Source organism: Podarcis gaigeae (assembly GCF_964106915.1).
Source record: "Podarcis gaigeae genome assembly, chromosome: 8".
Lineage (NCBI taxonomy): Eukaryota > Metazoa > Chordata > Lepidosauria > Squamata > Lacertidae > Podarcis > Podarcis gaigeae.
In genome coordinates, this window is record NC_139684.1 from 19,446,902 (window position 1) to 19,469,447 (window position 22,546).

At 47.2% G+C, this 22,546-nt stretch overlaps 1 protein-coding gene and 1 long non-coding RNA gene across 2 annotated transcripts in view; one reads left to right on the forward strand and one right to left on the reverse strand.

Moving 5' to 3' along the window:
- The window catches only part of LOC310850913, a 169,449-nt gene that overhangs the window by 46,563 nt on the left and 100,340 nt on the right, over positions 1–22,546 (forward strand). The gene's annotated exons all lie outside the window — the stretch shown is intronic.
- Positions 6,542–21,554, reverse strand: UBE2J2 (ubiquitin conjugating enzyme E2 J2). Its single transcript, XM_083752844.1, has 7 exons — positions 21,331–21,554; positions 16,072–16,202; positions 15,063–15,103; positions 13,996–14,098; positions 12,039–12,177; positions 11,802–11,882; positions 6,542–10,141 (listed from the first exon to the last, which is right to left on the reverse strand). The coding sequence occupies exons 2-7, from the start codon at positions 16,200–16,202 to the stop codon at positions 9,854–9,856; spliced, it is 783 nt and encodes a 260-aa protein (XP_083608970.1). The 5' UTR covers positions 21,331–21,554; the 3' UTR covers positions 6,542–9,853.

Sequence of the window (22,546 nt, forward strand, 5' to 3'; positions counted from 1 at the left end):
GGGCCACATTCCCTTCTGGACATCTTTCCCATGGCCGCATATGAGTGGTGGGCGGGGCCAGAGGCAATCATGGGCGGAGCAACAGATGCAAATTTTGCCTGTGTACAGTAGGCTGGTTTCTACACACGTCTTTGCCCTCCATAGAAAGAAGCAAGAGGCACAATCAGAGTCCGAGGAAATGTTTCCAACCAGACAAAAGTACTCAAAGGGAGGGGGGGAGTGAAGCAGGGCTGTGGCTTGGGGGGAGAGTTTTGAGGGCCATATAAAGAGGTATGAAGGGCCACGTTCCTCTGCAGTTTTAGAAGGTCAACACAACATTGTCTTTGGGTTGTTTCATTTTCTGCAATGCCTGCTTGCAGGAGGAGAATCTCTCGTCATAAAAGATGTTTGCTAAAGGGACCCCCTTCCAAAGAAAGAGTTAAGCACTGTACTTTTCAGTCAAGACCAGAAAAGCAATGCAAGGAGGAGTGCCCTGAGTAGGATTTATTTTGTAGGTCGTTGCGATCCAACTGTCCATACACCCTGCCCAGACTTGCGCCCTGGGGAACGTCACTTTTGCAGTGGTTTGACTTCACCCCTGGAAGCGCACTCCATTGTCTCTGGAGACAGACGGATGCCAACAACATTTTTTTCAAAGCAATGCAGTGGCTAAGCAGGAACTGGGAGGGAGAGGAGGAAGAATCAATGCAGGGTTTCCCAAACCTGGGTCTCCAGCTGTTGTTGGACTACAACTCCCATCATCCCTGACCACTGGTCTCCCCAGCTATGGATGATGGGAGTTGTAGTCCAACAACAACTGGAGACCCAAGTTTGGAAAACACTGGTCTATAGCGCCTTCCCGTTTTGAAGTTATTTTAGACACAAAAGATCTATTGATGTGTGAAACTGCTTCCAGATAAGCTGAAAGAATTGGGAAACTCTGTTCTAATGAATCAGGCCAAATCTAGTTCAGCATCCTGTGGCCAGCCACATGCCTCTGGGAAGCTCAAAAGCAGGAGCCAGGCACAAGAGCTCTCTCCCCTCCTGTGTCTTCCAGCAACTGGTATTCAGAAGCCTACAGATTTCAACACTAGGGGTAGTAGACCCCTGATCTACCCCATGCCTACTCTGACAGAAGAAGAAGAAGAGTTTGGATTTGATATCCTGCTTTATCACTACCCGAAGGAGTCTCAAAGTGGCTAACATTCTCCTTTCCCTTCCTCCCCCACAACAAACACTCTGTGAGGTGAGTGGGGCTGAGAGACTTCAGAGCAGTGTGACTGGCCCAAGGTCACCCAGCAGCTGCATGTGGAGGAGCGGAGACGCAAACTCAGTTCACCAGATTACAAGTTTACCGCTCTTAACCACTACACCACACTGGCTCCCAGACAGGCAGCAACTCTCCAGGGGCTCCAGCAGAGGTCCTTCCCATCACCTGATCCTTCTCACCTGCAGATGCCATGAACCTGGAGCAAGTATTTTGCCACCGAGTTGTGCCTCCCCATGGTCCCCAAAGGGTGTGCAGACTAGTGCAGGGGTAGGCAGCCTAAGGCCTGTGGGCTGGATGCGGCCCAATCGCCTTCTCAATCCGGCCTGCAGACTGTCTGGGAAGCAACATGATTTACATGAATAGAATGTGTCCTTTTATTTAAAATGCACCTCTGGGTTATTTGTGGGGCCTGCCTGGTGTTTTGACATGATTGGAATGTGTGCTTTTATTTAAAATGCATCTCTGGGGAACAGTGGAACGGCCCACGGCTGAAAAATGTTGCTGACCCCTGGACTAGTGGGACAAGATCAAACAGCGCATGCAAGAAGCATGATTATTTCTCCCCCTTCTCTACTTTCTCCGCTGGCCAGGTGAGACAAGAGAAATGGAGAACACTTCTGAATTGAGAATCCCTAGCAATCGGATGCAAGGTATAGGTAAATGGCTTGAGGGAACCATCCCGCTCATTTAAACTTGGATAGTACCGCGGCGCCACCTCGTGGATTAAAAAGAGAGCGCACATACACACACGCTCATTGAGAAGAAGTCAACAGTGTCCGGCCAGATGTGTAGGAAGCTCACTAGTAGGATGTGAAGGGGACGGCCTACCTGTTTGCCCGAACTCCACATTCTGGTATCAAGAGGTAAACTGCTCCTGAGCAAGGAGGCTCCATTCAAAAAACTATCACGACTAATTAAACACACACATACACACACACATGGGGATTGTCCTGCTATCTCAGGGTTGGACGGAAGGCAGAGCAGGATCTACTGGGTGATTTACAGTAGATCAGGAAGTTCCCAGCTCTCAAATTATTTACAACAGTAAATAAGCTATACTTCTTGAGTAGGTCTACTGAAATTAATGCTAGATCTGTTGAAAATAACAGCTCAGCCTAGTCAACAGAACTCGGGACTTTATGGGCCTTGGATCTTGTCCAGCTAAGTCCTACTCAGAGTAGACCCATTGAAGTGAATGGGCCTAGGTTAGCCATGCCCATTGTTTTCAATGGGTCTTCTCCCAAGTAAGAATAGGATTGGATGCAGCCCTGAGGTTTGATCCTGCAAGCCAGCACATCCGTTCTGGTTAAAAGAGTGGTGTTCCTAATGCAAAGGTCACAGAATCATAGAGTTGTAAGGGACCCCAAGGATCATCTAGTCCAACCCCCTGCAATGCAGGAATCTCAACTAAAGCAACCACGGCAGATGGTCATCAAACTCTCGTGTAGGTTCGATCCCTTTATGGGACAGCTGCATATTCCTACAGGGGGTTGGATTAGATCAGTGATGGCCAAACTTGGCCCTCCAGCTGTTTCGGGACCACAATTCCCATCATCCCCGACCACTGGTGCTGTTAGCTAAGGATGATGGGAGTTGTAGTCCCAAAACAGCTGGAGGGCCAAGTTTGGCCATCACTGGATTAGATGATCCTCAGGGACCCTTTCAACTCTTACTATTCCATAATTGGGAACAGACACTCCTTGTACAGGGGCAGTCTACCTGTAAATCTCAGGTACAAGGGAAAGAATAGCAATGGAAGGCTGTTGCCGGCTTTTGGGCAGAGGACATTCGCAGCCCTACCCCGAAATGCTGGGGATTTGAAATTGGGACCTTCTGCATGCAAAGCAGGGGCTCTACCACTATGGGCCCTTAAGACACAGGAGGTGTCAGGCCCTTAGTTCCACGTAGCCCAGTAGTCTAGATGTCAGGATTGTGGCCCTCGGAGACTCCAGGCGTCACCAGACTGCAACTCCCATCACCCCTCTGGCCATTGGCTATACTTGCTGGGGCTGATGGAGTGGTAGTTCAGAGACATCTGGAATGCCAGAGGTTCTCTGCACGATCAGCGTGACTACGTTTTCCAAACAAACAAACAAACTGTTTTTAATATTGTGTTTTCACGTTGCAAAAGGGTGAGGAATCAGCAGCAGCAGCAACATCCAGAATGTCAAAGGATTCCCACACCTGCTGCAACCTCTGAGCTCCATCCCTTTCTGGGGAAAAGGTTCTAGGCTCTTATCCAAGACATCTGTGGTCCAGGATTAAAAGACCTAGAGCCAAGCTCTGAACTCTGCGCCCTTCGTTTCATCCTCTTGCCACCCCAACTCTGGAAACCTTGCCTAAATAAATATTTACTCCACCCGGAACAGGGCCCAAGTGCTGTGGTCCAACGGCCAGGCGGATTCCAGGCTCAGAGGGACTCTGCTGCTGCCATTGGTTGAGAAGATATTTCCTCAATTTTAAAAAAACAAAACGGGAACGGTTTCAAATGAGAGGCTTACCATCTGGCCTGAAACATGTGGGCCGTAAGAGTTTCAGCTTCACAAAATACACACATGCTGAAGAATCTTGTCCTTTTGACGGCGATGCCTCAAAACCCACAAACACGAAATCTCAACATCCTTCCTGGGTAGGAATGGCAAGAGGGAGCCGAATGTGGCGGCATGGAATGCTCCCGCCAGCCATGCCCTCTTCAAGGCTATTCCATTCCATTGCCCCCCCACACTATTTTCCTCCCCACCCTTCCCTGCTCAGCATTCTGTGGCCACTGAGCATGCTCAGCTCTTTATTAGTTTGTTCTATGTTTGGTTCTACCCCCACAACCACCACCAAACTTTTTTGTGTACTTCAATAAACCTTAGGGATACCCCAAGCCTGCTGACACCCGCCCCCTCCACACGGGTGATGCCACTTTGGCTGTTTAAGGCTCTATGTTCAGAGAACGAGCCTGTTAATAGCATGCATATATCGCATTGGCCTGAATATAAGCCTCACTTATATAAGCGACCTTACAATAATTGGCTTTTGCGATATTGCTGCTGAAACAGACATACGGTAAAACGGAACGGGTGTGAGTGCCTGTGGAATTTTAAGGGAGCGGCTTATATTCGGGCCAATACGGTATACAGTGGTACCTCGGGTTAAGTACTTAATTCGTTCTGGAGGTCCACTTTAGCTAATGGGGCCTCCCGCTACTGCCGGAGCACGATTTCTGTTCTCATCCTGAAGCAAAGTTAACCCGAGGTACTATTTCTGGGTTAGCAGAGTCTGTAACCTGAAGCGTATGTAACCTAAAATGTATGTAACCCGAGGTACCACTGTATATAACTATTTTTATCCATGGTGAGCCGCCATGATGGTTGAGATTCAGTATCTCTTTCCAGAAACTGCAAGATGGGGAGAGCACCCTTGTCCTCAGGTCCTGTTTGCTTGTTTCCCTACGTGCATCTGGTCAGCCACTGTGAGAACAGGATGCTGGACTGCATGAGCCGCTGGCCTGATCCAGCACGTTCTTATGTTCTTTAAATCCCACAGGCTCGGAAGGGAATTTCATTGCCTGAGAGCTTTCCCCGAGTCCCATCAGGTTAAATGTTGCTGGGAGGAGGATGCTGGGCCAGGGAGGCCTCTTGATCGGATCCAGGAGGGAAGTTTTCGCATTCCTAACGTTAAGACGTATGCACGCCAGGGAAGGGGTGAGAAGGGGACAGAAACCCAGGGTTTGCACCACATCACTGTACCGTGGAAGTATGCGAGACCTTTCTAAATTTGTATCAACCGCATGAATTCATGGAATTTGGGACAGAGTCGCAAGGAGGGGTACAAAGAGGGCGATGCCTCCGATTCCCTGCACACAATGTGGAAACTCTGCCCAGATTTCAGCTTCGTGAGACCGACAGAGGCAGCACGGCCTAGCAGTTAACAGAGCAAGAGGCAAACAGGAAGCCCCTTGGTTCCAATTGTGCTTAGCTAAATGGCCTTGTCTGAAAAGCCATCTCCAGACCTCAGCACCTTCTCTGCAATGCAAGTGTACGAACCACGACCTCACTTTAAAGGGCTGTTGTTAAATGCTGCAGGATTAGGGAGGGAGAATCTCTCATTTCAGTGACTCACTTTTCCAATCTTCAGTTCAAACAGCTGCGTTCTGGTTCACTGGTGGTTTTGGAAAGGAAGGATTCTGCCTTGAAAATGAACTGAATCAAACTCCCCCACTATCATGTGACAAAACTCGTGGGCATTCGAAAAGCAGAAAGCAGCCTTAAGCTGGGAACAGACCACTGCTCCATCTAGCTCAGTACGGCCTACACTGACTGGCAGCAGCTCTCCAGGGCTTCGGGCAGGGGACATTCCCAGCCGCACCTGGAGACTGAATCCTGGATCTTCTGCATGCAAAGCAATGCCCCACCAGTGAGCTAAGGCCGTTTGGTAAACGCAGAGCTCATGTAATCACAAGCTTACCTCTGGAAGGCTTGCTCCAAATTTGCTCTCCTAGCAACCAATGTTTCCTCTCGGGCACCTGGGGGGAAAAGCCATTTTGTTTGCTCAGGCTTTTAATGGGAGATAATTGTCCTGATTTCCAACAGGGACGCTCTTCTGCCGACGACTTAATTTACCTGTTATTTTACTTTCCCTGTTTTGATTTGCTGGGGTGCCTCAGAGATCCATTTGAACAGAAAGGCTGGCTATAAATCTTCAGGGTAGGTTGTTTTGACGTTCTGAAGTGCTCTACCTGCGCTGCCCTACATAAACCACATGCAATCTAAAAAAAGGGCAAACTACTACTACAAAGGTGAGTTTGTGGCTGGTTCCCAATCCGATCCCCCCGCCCAAAAAACTCAAGTTTCTAGATCTTGTCGTTGCAAGCTTCAGCTCGACATGAGTGGAGAGGATTTGCTGTAAGGTAAAAAAATAAGGATACTGAGCTGCCCCTACCCATCAGGACTTCAGACCCTTCACAGCTCATGATCACAATGCAACAGGTGCTGTTTAGTTTAGTTATGCACATCTGCTTGAATTTTGACACTCTATAAAAGCCTTGGAATTCAACTGTAGTTAACCTGATGCTGCTTTTTCTTAGGGCAGAACTTGCTGCTGGAATACAGAGTATATGAAGGAAAGGGAAGGATGTTCAGCCTAGGGGAGAGCTCTGGAGAAGGGTGAGCTTTGCTCTGTTGCAGATAACCAGCCTTGCATGCAAGTGAGACCAGGTTCGATCCTGAGCCCCCAGGGCTTTCTTTTGTTTTAAAAAAAGATAAAAAGCACACCACACAGTTCCTAACAGAGAAGACAGAAGCCTTTGTAGAAACAGATACATTTAAGATCTTCTCGTGCTGAGAGAGCAGATGAAAAGCATGTACAGGAGCCCGACTTGAAGAATGATTATAAATAAAATTCAATCAAAAAAAGGGGGAAAAGGGGAGGGGGGAGAGAGAAGGAAAATAAACACAAAATCTCCAAAGTGTTTTTATAAATACAGATATTAAGTCATTCCTTACCGCACGTCATCTGCACCGCCCGCCCCCCGCCCCCGCCTCCCCACTACAAGATCTCCTTTCCAAAGATATGGATCTATCCAGTTAGCTTCAACTATTCCATACCTATTTGCAGATAAAATTGATCAAAGCACATATTTACTGATTATCTAAGCTACATGGCTCATGGGTTTAATGCTCTCCGCTTTTGCTACCCCACCCTCTGCAACTACTTTCAATCATCCAGCAAAACCAGGAATCAAGTTATTTGGTGGGTGGGTTTTTTAAAACCTACAAAAGGGGAATAAAAGCAGCCGCCTAGATTTGATTTATTTTTTAAGAGGGGGAGAGAAAGGGGAAATATCACATTCTTAATACTCAGGAAGTCCCCCTTTATTCTGAGCCTGTGGCAAAGGTTTTTTTAAAAAAGGAATGAAGTGGGTTTTAGAAGTCTAAGAGCCTTTCAACCTCACCAATATTCCTTTGTTAAGTTGGAAATCGAGAAGCCTGTGACTTTATGAAGTGAGCCACGGCCGATTTGGAAAAGGCACTAGCATTCGCCTCTGGGCTGAGGCAAAAGTATTTGGGAAAGATGTGAGCGGGGGCCTCTCAAACCCAGCCATAAACCACATCTCAGCTATTATGTGACATGCTCTTTTTCTTTGACACGGGAAAAGATTCTGCAGTGGCAGAGCTAGGGGAACCTTTGGCCCTCCAGATATTGTTGAACTACAACTCCCATCAGCCCCAACCAGCATGGAGTGATTGGGGTTGTAAGTTCAACAACACCTGGAGGGCCACAGGCCTCCCACATGTCTGCCACAGAGGAGGGCCCAGCAACTTTGGTCGCTTAACCATCGGCTCCCCAAGGCAATCGGGCCAGCGGCTGCAAACACCAGGGCTCCGACCACATTTGCCAAGGCCTTGGGAGCCAATCGCACCGAGCGGGCAGTGCTAAAATGCAACTAGCAAGTAGCGTCACAACCACCTACAAAATCTGGAGCTCAGTGCTGCTCCTAGCTGTCATATTATGGGTGGAAGATGCACACGTCTGAATTCTCTCTCACACACCCTCTGCCAGGTTGACACCTGTCCCATGCTAGGTTTTTCTACATGCAGGATATCCTCAACATCTCTCCGTGGGAGAACATCTACTAAAAGCCAACGCCATCTCAACCTGTAGCCTGAAAAAGTCCAAATCACGAGAAGGTTCTTCCAGGTTGGTTAAGAAACAGCGTCTCCGGCAAAGCCCAGAGGCCTCTGTGAGATTTGAAGCCAAGAGAGGGTCATCTCCTGACCCAGTGGCTGAAGCGTGCCCACCTTCCCCACACGCTCATTTGAGTGCTACTCTGATTTATAGTTCCCTATAAGGGTGAAGATTTGGGGTTCAAGCGAGACGAAGTTCCAAAAATCTGAGCAGAGGAGGAGCACCCCTCGATCTGCGTTTACAGGGCAAGTGAGTCACCACTGTTCCTCAACCCAAAGCAAAGTGAAAACCAGTCCCTTCAGGAAACCCACCTGTCGCCTGAGGGATTGCAACAAAGTCCTACTCTGAGCAGACCCACTGAAATGAATGGACCAAAATTCAGTTACGCCCGTTCATTTCAACTGGGTCGACTCTTTGAGTAGGGCCAACACCGGAGGCAAATCCCCGTGACGTAGCTTGAGGGGGCTTTCCTCCCCATATGCTCGATGCCGACAGAAAGTCTTCCGAAATCTGCCCTGCATTTTGGAGAGATGAATTCTAACTGAACAGCTACACCTGGTGGCCGATTGCAAGGGGGGGGGGGGAGAGAAAACAACCCCAAAACAACCCTAACATGATCAGAGACTTAACCTGTATTTTTTTAACACAACTGTTTCAGGGAGGATTTTTTTTTTAAAAAAGTAACAATTAAGAAAAACACCAACTATAAAAGCCTCCATTAAAAATGAAAAAAGGACAGCAAACGCCAACTGGAGACGGACTGTTCAGACTGCTCAATCGACAATTTTTTTCAGCTGTGACTGGCAATAGTGAGAGTTTGTGCAGGCCAGGAGTAAATAATAGAAAGAAACCTTGCATTATTGTGACAAGACCAAAAAAAAATGTAGGTGCACTTAAAATGCACATCCGGCTACCATGAGGGGCCTGGACTAGCCATGATTGTGTGGGATGGCAGGAGGCAAAAGCAAACCAGCTACCTCTCTTGGCACAACAAGGCTCTCATGGGGACAGCAGAGCAAGCAGTGCCTTGCTCCCCCTCGCTTCACTATTGTAATCTTTACTTTTTAAACGAAAAACAGCTCTTTGTGAAGAAAACATCTCTCACCCCAGATGCAGGACACAAGAATGCTTCGTCAAGCGTGTCCCTTTTTTTAAAAAAGGTGAACATCTTGGCCTAAGAGCAGACAGACACGCTCAACAGCTGAGCACCAGCACCTGAAGCGATGGCATTTGGGGCTGGGCATTTGGGAGAGAGGGTTAGGCAGCTCAACTATTCCTCTACCCTCCTCCACCCCGTTTCCTCTACAAACCACTTCACACGACAGGAAGTTCCAAGGTGTGACTGGCAGTCTAATGAGTCAAAAAAGACCAAGTGGCAGAAGGAGAGAATGCAGAGGTCAACTGGCAGATTCGGAGGGTTATGCAGCCTTCATCCTCCCACCCTGGCGTGACATGGGGAACCCCCTGGTGTCTCCAAAATGTGCAAATCCAAGTGAATACTGAAAAAGAGCTGAAGAATTCCAGAACTGATTCTGAGGTAAGTAACAACAACACAACAATGCCATTTTGCGGGGAGGGAGAGGTAGGCAGAAACAGTTTTTCCTCTTGGCTAGTCTATTTTTTAAAAATCCCACTTCACCTGTTCCGAGACGCAACTCATTTCTTCTCCTTCCTCTGCCCCAAATTGGATTTGCTACAAATTTTTAAAGGTGGGTTGTTGTTTTCCCCTTCTCCCATCCCCAAAACTAAACCCATGAGCCAAACTTCTGTTTTTACCTGTACATCGCGGTATTTATCCCAGAGTCGGGAATAAGATACCTAGGGAGTCCCATACGCTTTTGTTTTGTTTTCCTGCCGCTACCACTAATTTTGGTCTTGGAACCGGGAGGGGTGTAGGTGGATGGGTTGGAGGGAGGAAAAACAGCGCCTTCACTCCTGCGCTATGCTCCTCAGGACGTACTTCACCGTGTAGGCGAAGGCCGCAAAGCCGACTATAACAAACAAGTTCGCCAAAGCTCCGCCCAGGAGTCCATGGTTCCGATTGGCCTGCTGCAGGCCAGGGTGGTTGTTGGCAGCAGCCAATGGGATGTGACCGTTGAGGAGGGGCAGCCCGTTCTGGACGTGGTGGGCTTCTCCGTCGGGGACGACGTCCGGGAGCGGGAGGGTCAGGGGCCGGCTGTGGAGATCTTCTCGCGCCTTTTGTTTCTGCTTGATTTCCTGGGATGGGGAAAAACAGGGAAGGGAGATCAGAGAGGGGCAACGTGTGTGCTGGCGCTGACAAACCGATTTGTTTATTGCAGATACCAGACACTTGCCGCCCAAAGGTCTACAAGCAACTTGCGTTAAAGAGAAACATGTGTACATACATAATATCACCGGGGGGGGGGGGGAGGCAGGGACCGTAATATACGTTAATATTTAGTATAACAACTTACATACAAACAAAAGCACCACATTAGCCCCGTAAACTGTAGCAAACAACACCTGCAATATTGGCACCAGTCTGTCTCGAGAGACAATGGAGTGCCTCTGGGGTGAAGTCAAACTGCTGTGTTAGCAGCGCTGAGGTGACCTCCTTGAGGTGCAAGCCTGGGCAGTATGCACTGTATGGAGGTCCTGGGCTGCCCAGACAACAAGACCCGCCTCTTGGCCTCACTGATGCAGTTCAAAGGAAAGCAGAGCAAATACAACTGGCACCAGCTTGGCTGCAGGAGTTGTTGTTAATTGAATTTATATACTGTCCTATACTCGGGGGTCTCAGGAAGAAGAAGAGAAGAGTTTGGATTTGATATCCCGCTTTATCGCTACCCGAAGGAGTATGAAAGCGGCTTACATTCTCCTTTCCCTTCCTCCCCAACAAACACTCTGTGAGGTGAGTGGGGCTGAGAGACTTCAGAGAAGTGTGACTTGCCCAAGGTCACCCAGCAGCTGCATGTGGAGGAGCGGGGAAGTGAACCCGGTTCACCAGACTACGAGTCTACCGCTCTTAACTACTACACCACACTGGTGTAGGATTGTTCACAAAATAAAATCAAGACATGAAACCACAAAATAAATAAAAACAAAAACCCAATAGCCTCCCTCCCAAAAAAAAATTTTTTTTAAAAAAAAGGGGCATAGGATGCAAATCAGATCAACCAAAGGCCAGGTTAAAAAGGAAAGTTTTTGACTGGCACCTAAGCGTGTATAATGAAGGTGCCAGAACTTCCCTGGAGAGAGCATTCCACAGATGGGGAGCCACTGCAGAGAAGGCCCCTTCTCTCGAGGAGGCAGCACAGGGAGAAGGGCCTAAGAAGATGATCTCAGGGTCCAGGTAGGTTCATATGGATAGAGGTACTGTGGTCCTGAGTTGCCAGAAGGAGGCGTACAAGGTGCCAGTCAGTGTAGACTATACCGAGCTAGATGGACCAAGGTACTGAGCCAGTATAAGGCAGCTTCCTAGGTACCCCCCCGCCTCTAGGTGCAATAAAATCGATGCCATCAAGGTCGCCCAGAAAGGCCATCTTATACTGGTTTAGATGCATTGGTCAATTTAGCTTGTCTGACACTAAATGGCACCTTGGGTCAATCAGTGCAGACACGCCAAACTAAGATGAACCAGGAGCTCAGTGGTAGAGCATCTGCAATGCACACAGAAGATCCCAGGTTCAATCCCCAATGGCATTTCCAGGTAGGGCTGGGGGGGGGGCAGAGTAGACTCCAGCCTAAAATCCCAGTATAGACAATACTGAGCTGGATGGACCAGTGGTCTGACTTGGTAGAAGGCAACTTCCTGTGTTCCTGTGATACTAGAGGTAACCTACAGCCAACCGTGACTATTGCACCGTGCACACTGATCCCGTTTTGCTAATGCCAGTTTCCAGGTGTTCGAGCTTACCTCCACCACGTCAGGGAATAATTCACAGAAGACTTTGTCTTTGACGTTAAATGCTAAACTCTGCGACGCAAGCTGCCTTTTCTGTTGAGAGACGGGGAACAAAAAGAAAAGGCAGGCATCAGTCTGGAGCCGGCATTTTTACAAATGAAACAAATGCACCTTGGAGGACCTCTGCAGAATTCTGTTATTTATTTTTACATAGGCAGCTAGCAGATCCTGCCCTGGGAGGTTACTTACTGTGAACTCTGACGTTTCTATACTGCCCAGAGTGGGACCTTTTTCAACCATAAAACTAAGAAGGCCTGTTAAGATGGTCGAGACCGACCACGCTGGGTTCCACGTGTCCGGGTGGAAGTCGGTAATCGAAAGACATAACCTGCAAGGGAAAAGGTCGGTACAAAATTAGATAAAACTCCACCAAAGAGCATCAGGACTACATTTTTACCAAACCACCTCCCTCCCACCACAAAAACCCCACTCATTTAAACAAGAGAAGGAAAGCATGTTTCGCATCCCCACAACCAAAGAATCATGTGAACTTTAGGTTGTTAAAGTTGCTGGAAATTGTAGTTCTATCAAGCGTAAACTACAGTTCCCAGGATTCATGGGGGTGGGACATGGCTTAAATGTATGGCACAAGGTATGTATATTGGTATATGAGACAACAAGGCATATATACCTCAATATAGGTATCTGAGACAATAAGAACAGTTATGATTAGGAAGCAAGTGTGAAATTGTAGCTCAGTCATTAGCACCCCAGTGCAGCGCTATCAATTCACTGGCTATTTTTGCCTCGTTCAAATACAGCAGATCCTCCAAAAAGTACTTTCAAGGTTCCTCTCACCTTCTACACATTATATTCTGGCAAGTGATATGTGGTTCTTTAACCAAAGGTTGGATTAGGATATTAACAAAATATCTATTTACACTTATTTCAGATTTTGCAAAGACCTCCCTACACGAGAGAAAATTCTATCCATTCTCTTGCATCTTTCTCTCTCTCTCTCTCTCTCTCTCTCTCTCTCTTTCCTTTTCCCTGTTTATGATGGTGTCCTTGAGCATCAATAACATCAGCTAGTGCTGACGAGTTCTTTATAAACACTTTGTTTATCCCTCCAAAGAAACAAGTTTGCTTGCCTCTGCTGTATATTAAGCCAAAATCTTCCCACAGGGTTGAGCAAATTCCCAAGCTCTTTATACAGCGTGAACTTTCTAGGAGGTGAAGAGTCTTAAAACGGGCTTGAGAGTGTGGAAGCAGGCCGTTCCCAGTCGGTTTCAAAAGGATTTGATAAAGGTTACTTTGTCTACTTGAGACAGTTTAAAATGTGACTAGAAAAGAGAGCTCACATGTGGTCCCATCGCCATCTTATCTGTTTCAATCTACTCTTGCCTCTGGCCCTACTGGCAAATGCACACACTCACACCCAGAGGTTGCCTAGAAGGGAAAGCTGTAACACACACACACCCAGACCAGATTACTGCAATGTGCTCTATGTGGGGCTGCCCTCGAAGATGGCGCTGAAGCTCCAACTGGGCTAAAATGTAGCAGCCAGCTTCCTGGCTGTGGTTCCATTTAGATCACATATAATTCTGAAGATGCAAAGCCTCAGCCTGGCCTCTGACACCTGAGATGGTTGTGATTTGCTTTAAACTGTTCTTAAAGTCGTATTTTAAATTGTTTGCAACCCACACTCTGGGAACTTAAAGAGTGGAAGGAAGGAAATTAAATTAAATTAAATATACTAAGGTCCTTGGGCTGAAAAATATTCCTTGCATCTTGTTTAACAGCAGAGCATGTGCTTTCTACGCAGGAGGGCTCATTTGCTACATAAATGGATCCCAGGTTAACAAAGCTGAGAATTGCCTAGACTAGAGGAGTTTGGTCAGCCAGAGCAGACAATGTCTAGGTACAGATAGGCCTAGAGACTGTCTCTGCAAAAGTTAGCTTCGTGTGTTGATGAGACAAAAGGGGGAGGGGAACCCCTTGGCAAAGAGATATGTGGACCAGCTTAGATCCAACATATCAGAGTGAGGTGAGGTGAGGTGAACAGTATTGAGGGCTGACTTTGCCCCCTCCGACCCCTCATCCAGCATTGGATTTTAGAATCCAGCTTTCTAGAAGACACTGCTCGGCTTTGAAGTCATTGGCTGTTAACAGTAGGGAGGGGCAGACATTAAAGGAAGCTACTTACCTTGTATTGCATTTAAATCTTCCATTCGGTGTTATCATATAAATACTAGGAGGTTTGAAAGGAAATTCTCTGGGGAAGATTAGTTTCCCGTGATAATAGCCACCTAAAGTGCCGGAAAGGAAATAAAAACAACCCGTATTCAATTAGCAGCAAAGGTGGGGAGGTCCAGGTTTGCTCAAAATCAGCCTGGCAGATGTACTGAACACCCGACAGCAATTCAAACACACACACCCTGCTACCACCCCCCCACAAAAAACTACAAATGGCTGTCAACGGCAATCAAACTGGTCACGTCAAATATGAAGCAGGCCTGAGGCCACCAAAAAGAGAGATACAACTTTATGGGCTCTAAAAAACTTATCTAGCCAGGGTAGTAAGAAGCATCTGTAGGAAAAGGGAGAGATCAGACTGCAGGGGCTCTCTACCAGCTCTGATGAAAAGACAAGCACCTTTGGCCTCCTCCTCCCCAAATCTTCCCATTCCAGCCAAGTTAGCTCACTGCAAGAACTAAGGACAGATGCCCATGTTTGCTTTACCCCTCTCTTGTCCTTTCGTGTCGTGTTTTTTAGGACTGCAGGTCAGAGGACAGGGAATGTCTTACTGGTATTCATAAGCCACTCTGGGAGCCTTTGGGGGGGTGTGAAGTAAACAAACCTTCCTCAAAATGCTCTGACAACACATACTTAATTCGTTCCGGAGGTCCGTTCTTAACCTGAAACTGTTCTTAACCTGAAGAACCACTTTAGCTAATGGAGCCTCCTGCTGCCGCCGCACCACAAGAGCACGATTTCTGTTCTCATCCTCAAGCAAAGTTCTTAACCTGAGGTACTATTTCTGGGTTAGCGGAGTCTGTAACCTGAAGAGTATGTAACCTGAAGCGTATGTAACCCGAGGTACCACTGTATATAAATGGTTTAGATATAGAAGGGGGAAGTCACCAAGTACCACCAGCAACGACACAGATCTAAAGCATGTATTGTTGGTGTGGTTAGAGCATTTTAAGGCTTGTTTACTTCATAGTCTAGCTTTATTTTTATCTGGCGTTTCAAAAGGTAGCTGCGATTTACCTTCGTACGGCGTCAACTCGGGTCCCCGTACAACATAGTGCCTAAGGGAGAAAGGGAGAGCTTTTATTGCACAGTTTCCAAGGAAGGGGAATAGGGAAGGGGGAGAGAGAAAAGGAAAGAAATAAGTTACATATTATATCCCAACTTCAAAAAGCAGGTTCGCTATATGCAGCCCTGCAGGAACACAGGGCTTGTTTCGTGATGTGGGGTAGAAGAATCATCCCATGTCTAAAAACACTTACAAGTGGATGCAATTTCAGTTAAATTTGGGGCATCACAGAGCAATGTTGGTAATGATTCATTTGATAAAGAGAACAGATCCTAGGCTTGCAATTAATTTTCTCCGGGTGACATGTCTCATCATGTTATGTGCATTTACACACACACCACACCAGTGTGATTTAGTGGTCAAGAGTGCTGGGTTGAGGCCTGCGAGACCAGGCTTCAAACCCCCACTCGGCCAGGAAGTGTGGGTGACCTTCAGCCAGTGACTGCCTCATAGCACCCCCTACCTTACAGGGTCATTGTGAGGATTAATGGGGAAGACCAGTTGTGCCACACTGAGCAATGTGGAAGAAAGGTGAGATATAAATGCAGTAAGTAGGTTCTGAGTGCAGGCAACTGTTTTAGGTGTTTCCAACTGACATGCAACCATGCATGTGTGCACTGCGCCAACCCCAGAAATGGCCAGAAAGGGGGGTGGAGCAGGGTTGCATGCGCTCCACTGCCATGTGCCGGGGTCAGGAATGCAATCCCTGCACAAGACGGTCATTGCCTGTAGATATACATGGAATGTCTCCCTTAAGGGTCAACAGGCTTCTGTGTTGATTGGATGATCTCATCAAGCACGCTTTCACCATAAAGAAGAGGGCTGTATCCAATGAAATCCTACGCAGCCTACCCAAGTTATCTGTGTCCATCCATTTCAATGGGTCTACTCTGTGTAGGACCAACATTGATGACAACCCAAAAGGCTGTGACCCCTGCCCAGTTGGCCCCCATTCCTTACCATTCAAGGATATTTGACGGTAGAGGTTCAGCACATATATAAGGCACTGGGTCTTTTTTAATTCGCAGGTAGTCCTGTTTGAGTCTCTGGGTAGCTGTCGTGGGTGCTCGCTTATTACTATTGCTGCTCATCTGCCAATAAAGAGGGTGGGGGAAGGGAAAATACACTCATTTATTTATTTCAGCATTTTAAACTTCCCTTTCAGCCAAAGAGGCTTTCAGAGCAGCTTACAAAAATCATTACTAAAGACAAGTTTCCCTGCTCTCAGGACTCACAATCTAAAAAGACACAGCACATGAGGAAAAGGGGGGGGGGAGAGGAAAAGGCAACGCTCAAGCGCAAGTTCTTCAAGCTGCAGGAGCAGAGCTGGTGACAATGTCGAGACCAGGGAGGACAACACAGTTCCTGTCTCACCAAACTTATATATACACACACCCAAGTTGTTTGTGTTGCCAGGGCAGACGGCAGCCAATGGGAAGAAGATCAACAGCGCCAGCAAGAAGACTTTCTACCACATGCAATGCTTCTATTACCCACTGCCAAACCAGGAGCAACAGCTGCCAATCTAATGCTCTGGAACCCAGCAACTGCAGGAGAGCAGAAAGCGGAAGGGCAGTGCCAAGCTAATCAGAACTTTGACCTGATGTCCCTCAATTTTGCCCACCTTTCTGGCACCTGCAGAACATCAACCTTCACTAACAAGTCCCAGCTGCCTACAAGAGCCTTTGCAAAGGCCCTCAAAGGATTAACGAGGACACATTTCCCCTGTCTGTCTCCCAGCAAAGGTCACCATACATATAGGGTGACCAGAGCAGTTTCTGTGTCAAAACCAAGCCTAAATCCCAATTTAAATGGATGTAGAAAATCATTTTCCTGGTCCATGTAAACCCACTAAAGAACTTTGCCCAAGAAGAGGAGATTGGCAGCTGGGCAGTAGTTAGTTAGATTTTCTGAATCCAGGAAATTTCTTAAGGAGTTGTTTTCTCATTTTTTCAGTTAATTTGCATTAACTTTATACTCTGGGTAGGGGAGCAGCTTCTGGACTCAGAGAAAGGAGTGGAGGGGTGGGGAGAAGAAGCTCAACATTTTCTTGTGCAATATTGGTTATCGAAGGTCAAACTGATAAAAGTTCCCTTTAAGCACACCACGCTCAAACAAAATATTCCAAAAAAGCTCTCAGGGTTTTGACTGTTTGATCCAGCAGCACAATGAACGTTAAGAAGCATAATGGGTGTTGGTGATTTAGGAACAGCCTGGCTTGTCCCACAGAAGTTCAAGGACTATTTTTTTAGGAAAAGGAGGGGTGAATGGGCACACAATAAGCTTTCTGAGCTTTGTGAGAAGCCACCGACCAAAGTTTGGGGGGGGGGGAGGAGAAAGGTCTCTGTAGATCAGAGTCAAAACCTGCTTTATTCTGGAATTAAATTTATCAGGAGATTAAAGATTATTAAAACGCACATTCAAATTTCTCCTCAGTTATTCCCTTACTAAACGCATAGACAGGCATGATGAAAAGATGCAGCCAAAAGGAAATTCTGGCATGGATGTGGGCAGCAGCATCTCTATAGAAAAGCAGTGGAAATCGTTTAAAAATCTGAGTTTATTCTTATGGCCTCAGAATCTCTGGAACCTAGTTACGGCAGAAAAACACACACATATGGGTCCCAAAGGGACAGGGAGATCACATCTGCTCAATATGGTGGGATTTTATTTCAAATAGTTTAGTTTCAGATTTACAGGTACCTCTCCCCGCCATGCTGTCTTAATGAATATGGATTTCATGGTTCCAAATTGGGTGTTATTATTTAATATGTTTAGGCTTTATATTCCCTGCATTTAGTTGGATATACTGTGGTACCTCAGGTTAAGTACTTAATTCACTCCAGAGGTCTGTTCTTAACCTGAAACTGTTCTTAACCTGAAGCACTTTAGCTAATGGGGCCTCCTGCTGCCGCAGCACAATTTCTGTTCTCATCCTGAAGCAAAGTTCTTAACCTGAAGCACTATTTCTGGGTTAGCAGAGTCTGTAACATGAAGCGTATGTAACCTGAGGTAGCACTGTATTACTGAATTTTTGTTACTGTTTACCTGTCCGTGTGGGTCCATAATAAACTGAAAACAAAAAACCCTAAATAGGTTAGCAGTTACTAGACGACTTAACTGTTGTTAATAAGGCTGCATACCTGCCATTTCTCCCCAGCCCCACAAAAAAGAAACTTGGGAGTCGTAGTTTAATCCATCACACAGCTGCAATTCCGATCACCCTTAAACTACAGTTCCCAGGATTTTTCCAGGGGGCGTTCTTTAACATATGGTGTGTACATGGCCTAAGAACCAGCTATTCCAATTGATGGCTGCCCTTCCACATCCAAGAAACTCTTCAAAGGCAACCTCTTAACCCCCACCCGTGCCAAAGATCCCAGACATTTGGCAGGACAGCTCTTTGTTCAATGGCAGTGCACCTCTGAAGACCACACGTTGAGGTCAAGGAGTGAGAGAACATTTTGGCCTTCGTTTCTTGCTTTGTGTGCATCCCAGAGTCATGTGGGCTGTACAGGCTGCTGGACTTTATGGGCCTTTGGTTTGATCGAGTTGGGCAGCTGATTTGCTGGGATTAAAACCTTCAGGTGCGGAGGAAGTGAGACCAAGTGGCAGAGTGACAAACAACACAGAAGGCTGCCGCGTTTAAGATTCAGTCATTTGAATGGCCACTCTGGAATGTGATGACTACACAGGCTGGTCTGGTGTACCGAGGATGTTATTAGGAAAGGGTCAAATACTTTCTTGGGAAGTAGTGCCAAACACCAGCAATGATCCATGAGAGCCGAGGCAGAGAACCTCCATGGTCAGAGGCAGTGTACCTCAGGGGCGGCATGTCCCATTTCACCGTTTGAGGTGAAATGGGAAGTGCCACCCTGCTCTGCTGCACCACCCCCAGACCGCCCGCCATGCCACCTCTGCCACTGGTGCAGAAGCACAGCTGGCACAGGCGCCAATTTACGGCAAGCTATTGCAAGATTTTGGTGAGATCTCACTGGAAATTGGCTAGGTATTTATCTAAGTAGCTGCGAGAGAGTGGAACATCTCACTACACAACCAGAGCTGGAGGTTACCAGCTCTTTAAAGCTGGATGACCTACACCTAGCCCAATTCTCAACTGAAAAATGTAACATTAATGCATAATACACTGAGAAGTGCACCCAGTCGCATGTTTAACTTATGGAACAGACTGCTGCAAGATGTGGCAACAACCATTGGCTTGGATTCCTTTAAAAGGGGATGAGACAAATTCAGGAGGATAAGGCTTTCAACGGCAACTAGTTGTGATTACTATATGCCACCTCCAGGATGAGAGGCAGAAGAATACATCTGAACAGCTGTCTGTGGTGAACAACATGGAGAAAACGGCTTCGGATCCTGATTCTCAGAGGCAGCTGGTTGGCCACTGTGAGAAATTGGGTGCTGGATTGGATGGAAATTAGATCTTCTGAAGAAGTAATACAAAAGTTCTGATGGAAGTGGAGGAGTAGAGAGATACAGTAGTTTTGATGGGTTTTTTTAAACGTTAGACAAAATCACCTAGATTTGTCAATGGCTACCAATCATGATTGCTATACAGAACCCCCCAAAAACATAGAAAGCTGCCTTACGCCAGATCAGCTCACTGATCTGTCTAGCTCAGTACAGTCTACACTGGCAGCAGCTCCTCAGGGTTCCAGATAAGGCCTTTGCCAGCACTACTTGAAGGCTCTAGAGGCTGAACAGGGGATCTTCTGTATGTATCTCATTAGCTCTACTGCTGAGCTATGCATGGCCCTTCCATTAAGTCAGAGAAAGCTGCCTTAGCTAAATGGCACAATGGCCTAGGGTAAGTACTCTGAGTAGCAACGGCTCTCAAAGAACCAGAAGCAGTCTACAGAAGATATCAATTACCAGTTCCTGAGGAGTAAACAACATGAAGAAAACGTTGCTCTCATGTCTTGCTTATTGGCTATCTAGGGGCATCTAGATGAACACTGCCAGAAACAGAAAACTGAGCCGGGCGGAACTTTTGGTGTCTCTTCTGAGGTTCTTGGCCATGATACACAGGAACAGAGCAGAAGATCTGTGTACAGAGATAGAAGATCTCTAAATACTGAGTTGTATCCAAGAGCAGGCCCATTAAAATCAATGGACCTAAGTTTGGAATGCCCATTAATTTCAATGGGTCAACTCCAACTATGATTAGCACTGGACAGACAGCCATAGCTGCTAGAGCTCATTCCACAGAGGAGGGCTGTTGCAAACATGCCCTGTTTCTTTATTAGGTTTTAACCCACTTTTTAAGCAAATCTCCTCACAGAGCAGCAAGCTTAACATACAGCTAACAATACAAAACAAGTGTTTAAAAGTTTTTTAAAGTATTACCAAAGATTAAGAGTTAGCTAGCACATTTTAAAAGTCCAACCCCAGAATCAAAAAATGCAACAGGTGGTTTAAAGTGCTGGTCCCGCTCTGTGCAGACTCACTGAAATTAATAGGCTTGATAAACATGGGTTGATTAACCAAATGGACCTACTCCAAGTAAATCTAGGTTATATACATAGCCCAATGGGTTACAGCAACCAAGTAAGTTCTACTTAAGACGTGTCAAAATCAATGAATCTCTGGTCATTGGTGTCCATTGGTTTTTATGCACCTACTCTGAGAAGGACAAAAGCGACAATCTGTAATATAAGCAGAAACTTAACTGCAACGCACCTTGTCCACAAGCTTTGTAGAAGAGTGAGGTTGTGGGCTCCCCACAGACCCCTGACCGGGGTCTGCTGCCAGTCAGTGCAGGCAATACTGAGCTACATGGGCCAAGGGTCGGACTCGGTGTAAACAGAGCTTCCCGTATCCCTATCTCGGGGGCCGAGCTCCTGCCCCGCGCTCCGAAAGCCCCAGGTTCAATCCCCGGCGGCGTCTCCAGGTAAGGCCCTCCAAACCCTTGGAGAGCTGCTGCCAGCCAGTGCAGGCGGCAGTGGTTTCCAACGCGCCTTTCCCACTTCCTGGGGAGAGCCACCCCAAAGGGAGAGGGGGCTCGGAGGCTCCCCACAAGCGCCGGCCTAGAAGGGATGAGGGCCTTTTGGTCGGACACGGCCATTCGGCTTCCCAGGCCAGAAGCTGCACCCCATAATAACAAAATAACATTCTCCCCCCCACAAACCCGCTCCCCCTTCCTCGGCCTGCCTGGCTCCTCCTTTCCTCCTCCCTCCACTCCTCCTTTCCTCGACTCACCTCTCCCTGCTGGGCTCAGGGCCCCCCTGCGCGGCCTCGGGGCGGGGGAAAGGGGGAAGGAGGGGAGCCGGAGCCGGAGTCGGCCTCTCAGCCTGGGCGTCTCGCTGGGTCCCTCAGGCGCTCTTCCCGCCGCCGCCTCCGCCGCCGCGACCCTCCAAGATGGCTGCCCAAGGCAGGCGCCGAGTAAAGACCGGCTTCCCGTTTTCCCCCCACCTACTTCCGGTTCCTGCGGAGGATGAAAAGGAGAGGAGCACATCCAGGAGGCGACGCTCTGGGCCGCGGCCGGAGATGGGGGATTTGGAAGGGAAATGTACGATAAAGGTGTGGGGGGTTTTCTTCGCGTCACTTCCTGTGCAGAACGGAACCGATGTCATCACCATTGTAACCCCTCGCAAGATTGTACAGGAGGGGGTTGGCGGCTTCGCCAAGAGAGTTTACAGAAGGTCTATGGGCAATAGAGATAGTAAAGTGGAGAGTGACCTACGACTCCTTACATCCTTTTTTTAAATTTAGGATTCTCCATTTGATTTGAGATTTGTATGGTGGTTTTTCTAGCAACAGAAGCGAAGGGAAAAAGAGGCTCACAACGATAAAAAGAACAATAGATTCTTTTTTTAAAAAATCAATATGGTAGTCTGATCGTACCAACAACAGCAGAGTAATCTGATCGTACCAACATGACCAAACCGTACATTTAAAGCACTCTTACGCCACTTATTTATTTTTTATTATTACTTACTTGTTAAATTCATCCGAGGATCACGCGGCGATTTACAGTAAAAAAAAGAGTAATGGCTTTCCCCAAATAATGCTGGGAGCTGTAGCGAAATAAGTCATCTGCAGCATAATGGGTAAGCATAGCCTGCTATTTCATTTCATTTCATTAGTTTTATACCACCCTTCATCCGAAGATCACAGGGCGGTTCACAAGATACATATGCGTGTAAAGGTATTGTCACTCTACACGATATTAAGTCTATGGTGATTGGCAACACATTCTCCTCGTTCCATATTGAATGGGTCTAGCGCGGCTACGTGGCTTGATGTGCGCCTGCGCGATAGAGCTTCTGCCCGCTTTGGTCCTTGGTGGCTGCTCACCTTGACTGCTGCCAAGGGGAGAGCGATGCGCTTTCTAGCCTCTCAGAAGCAAACAAAGCAGCGATTACTACAACTACTACTACATTTATTTATCACATTAAAAAAAAAAAAGAATATC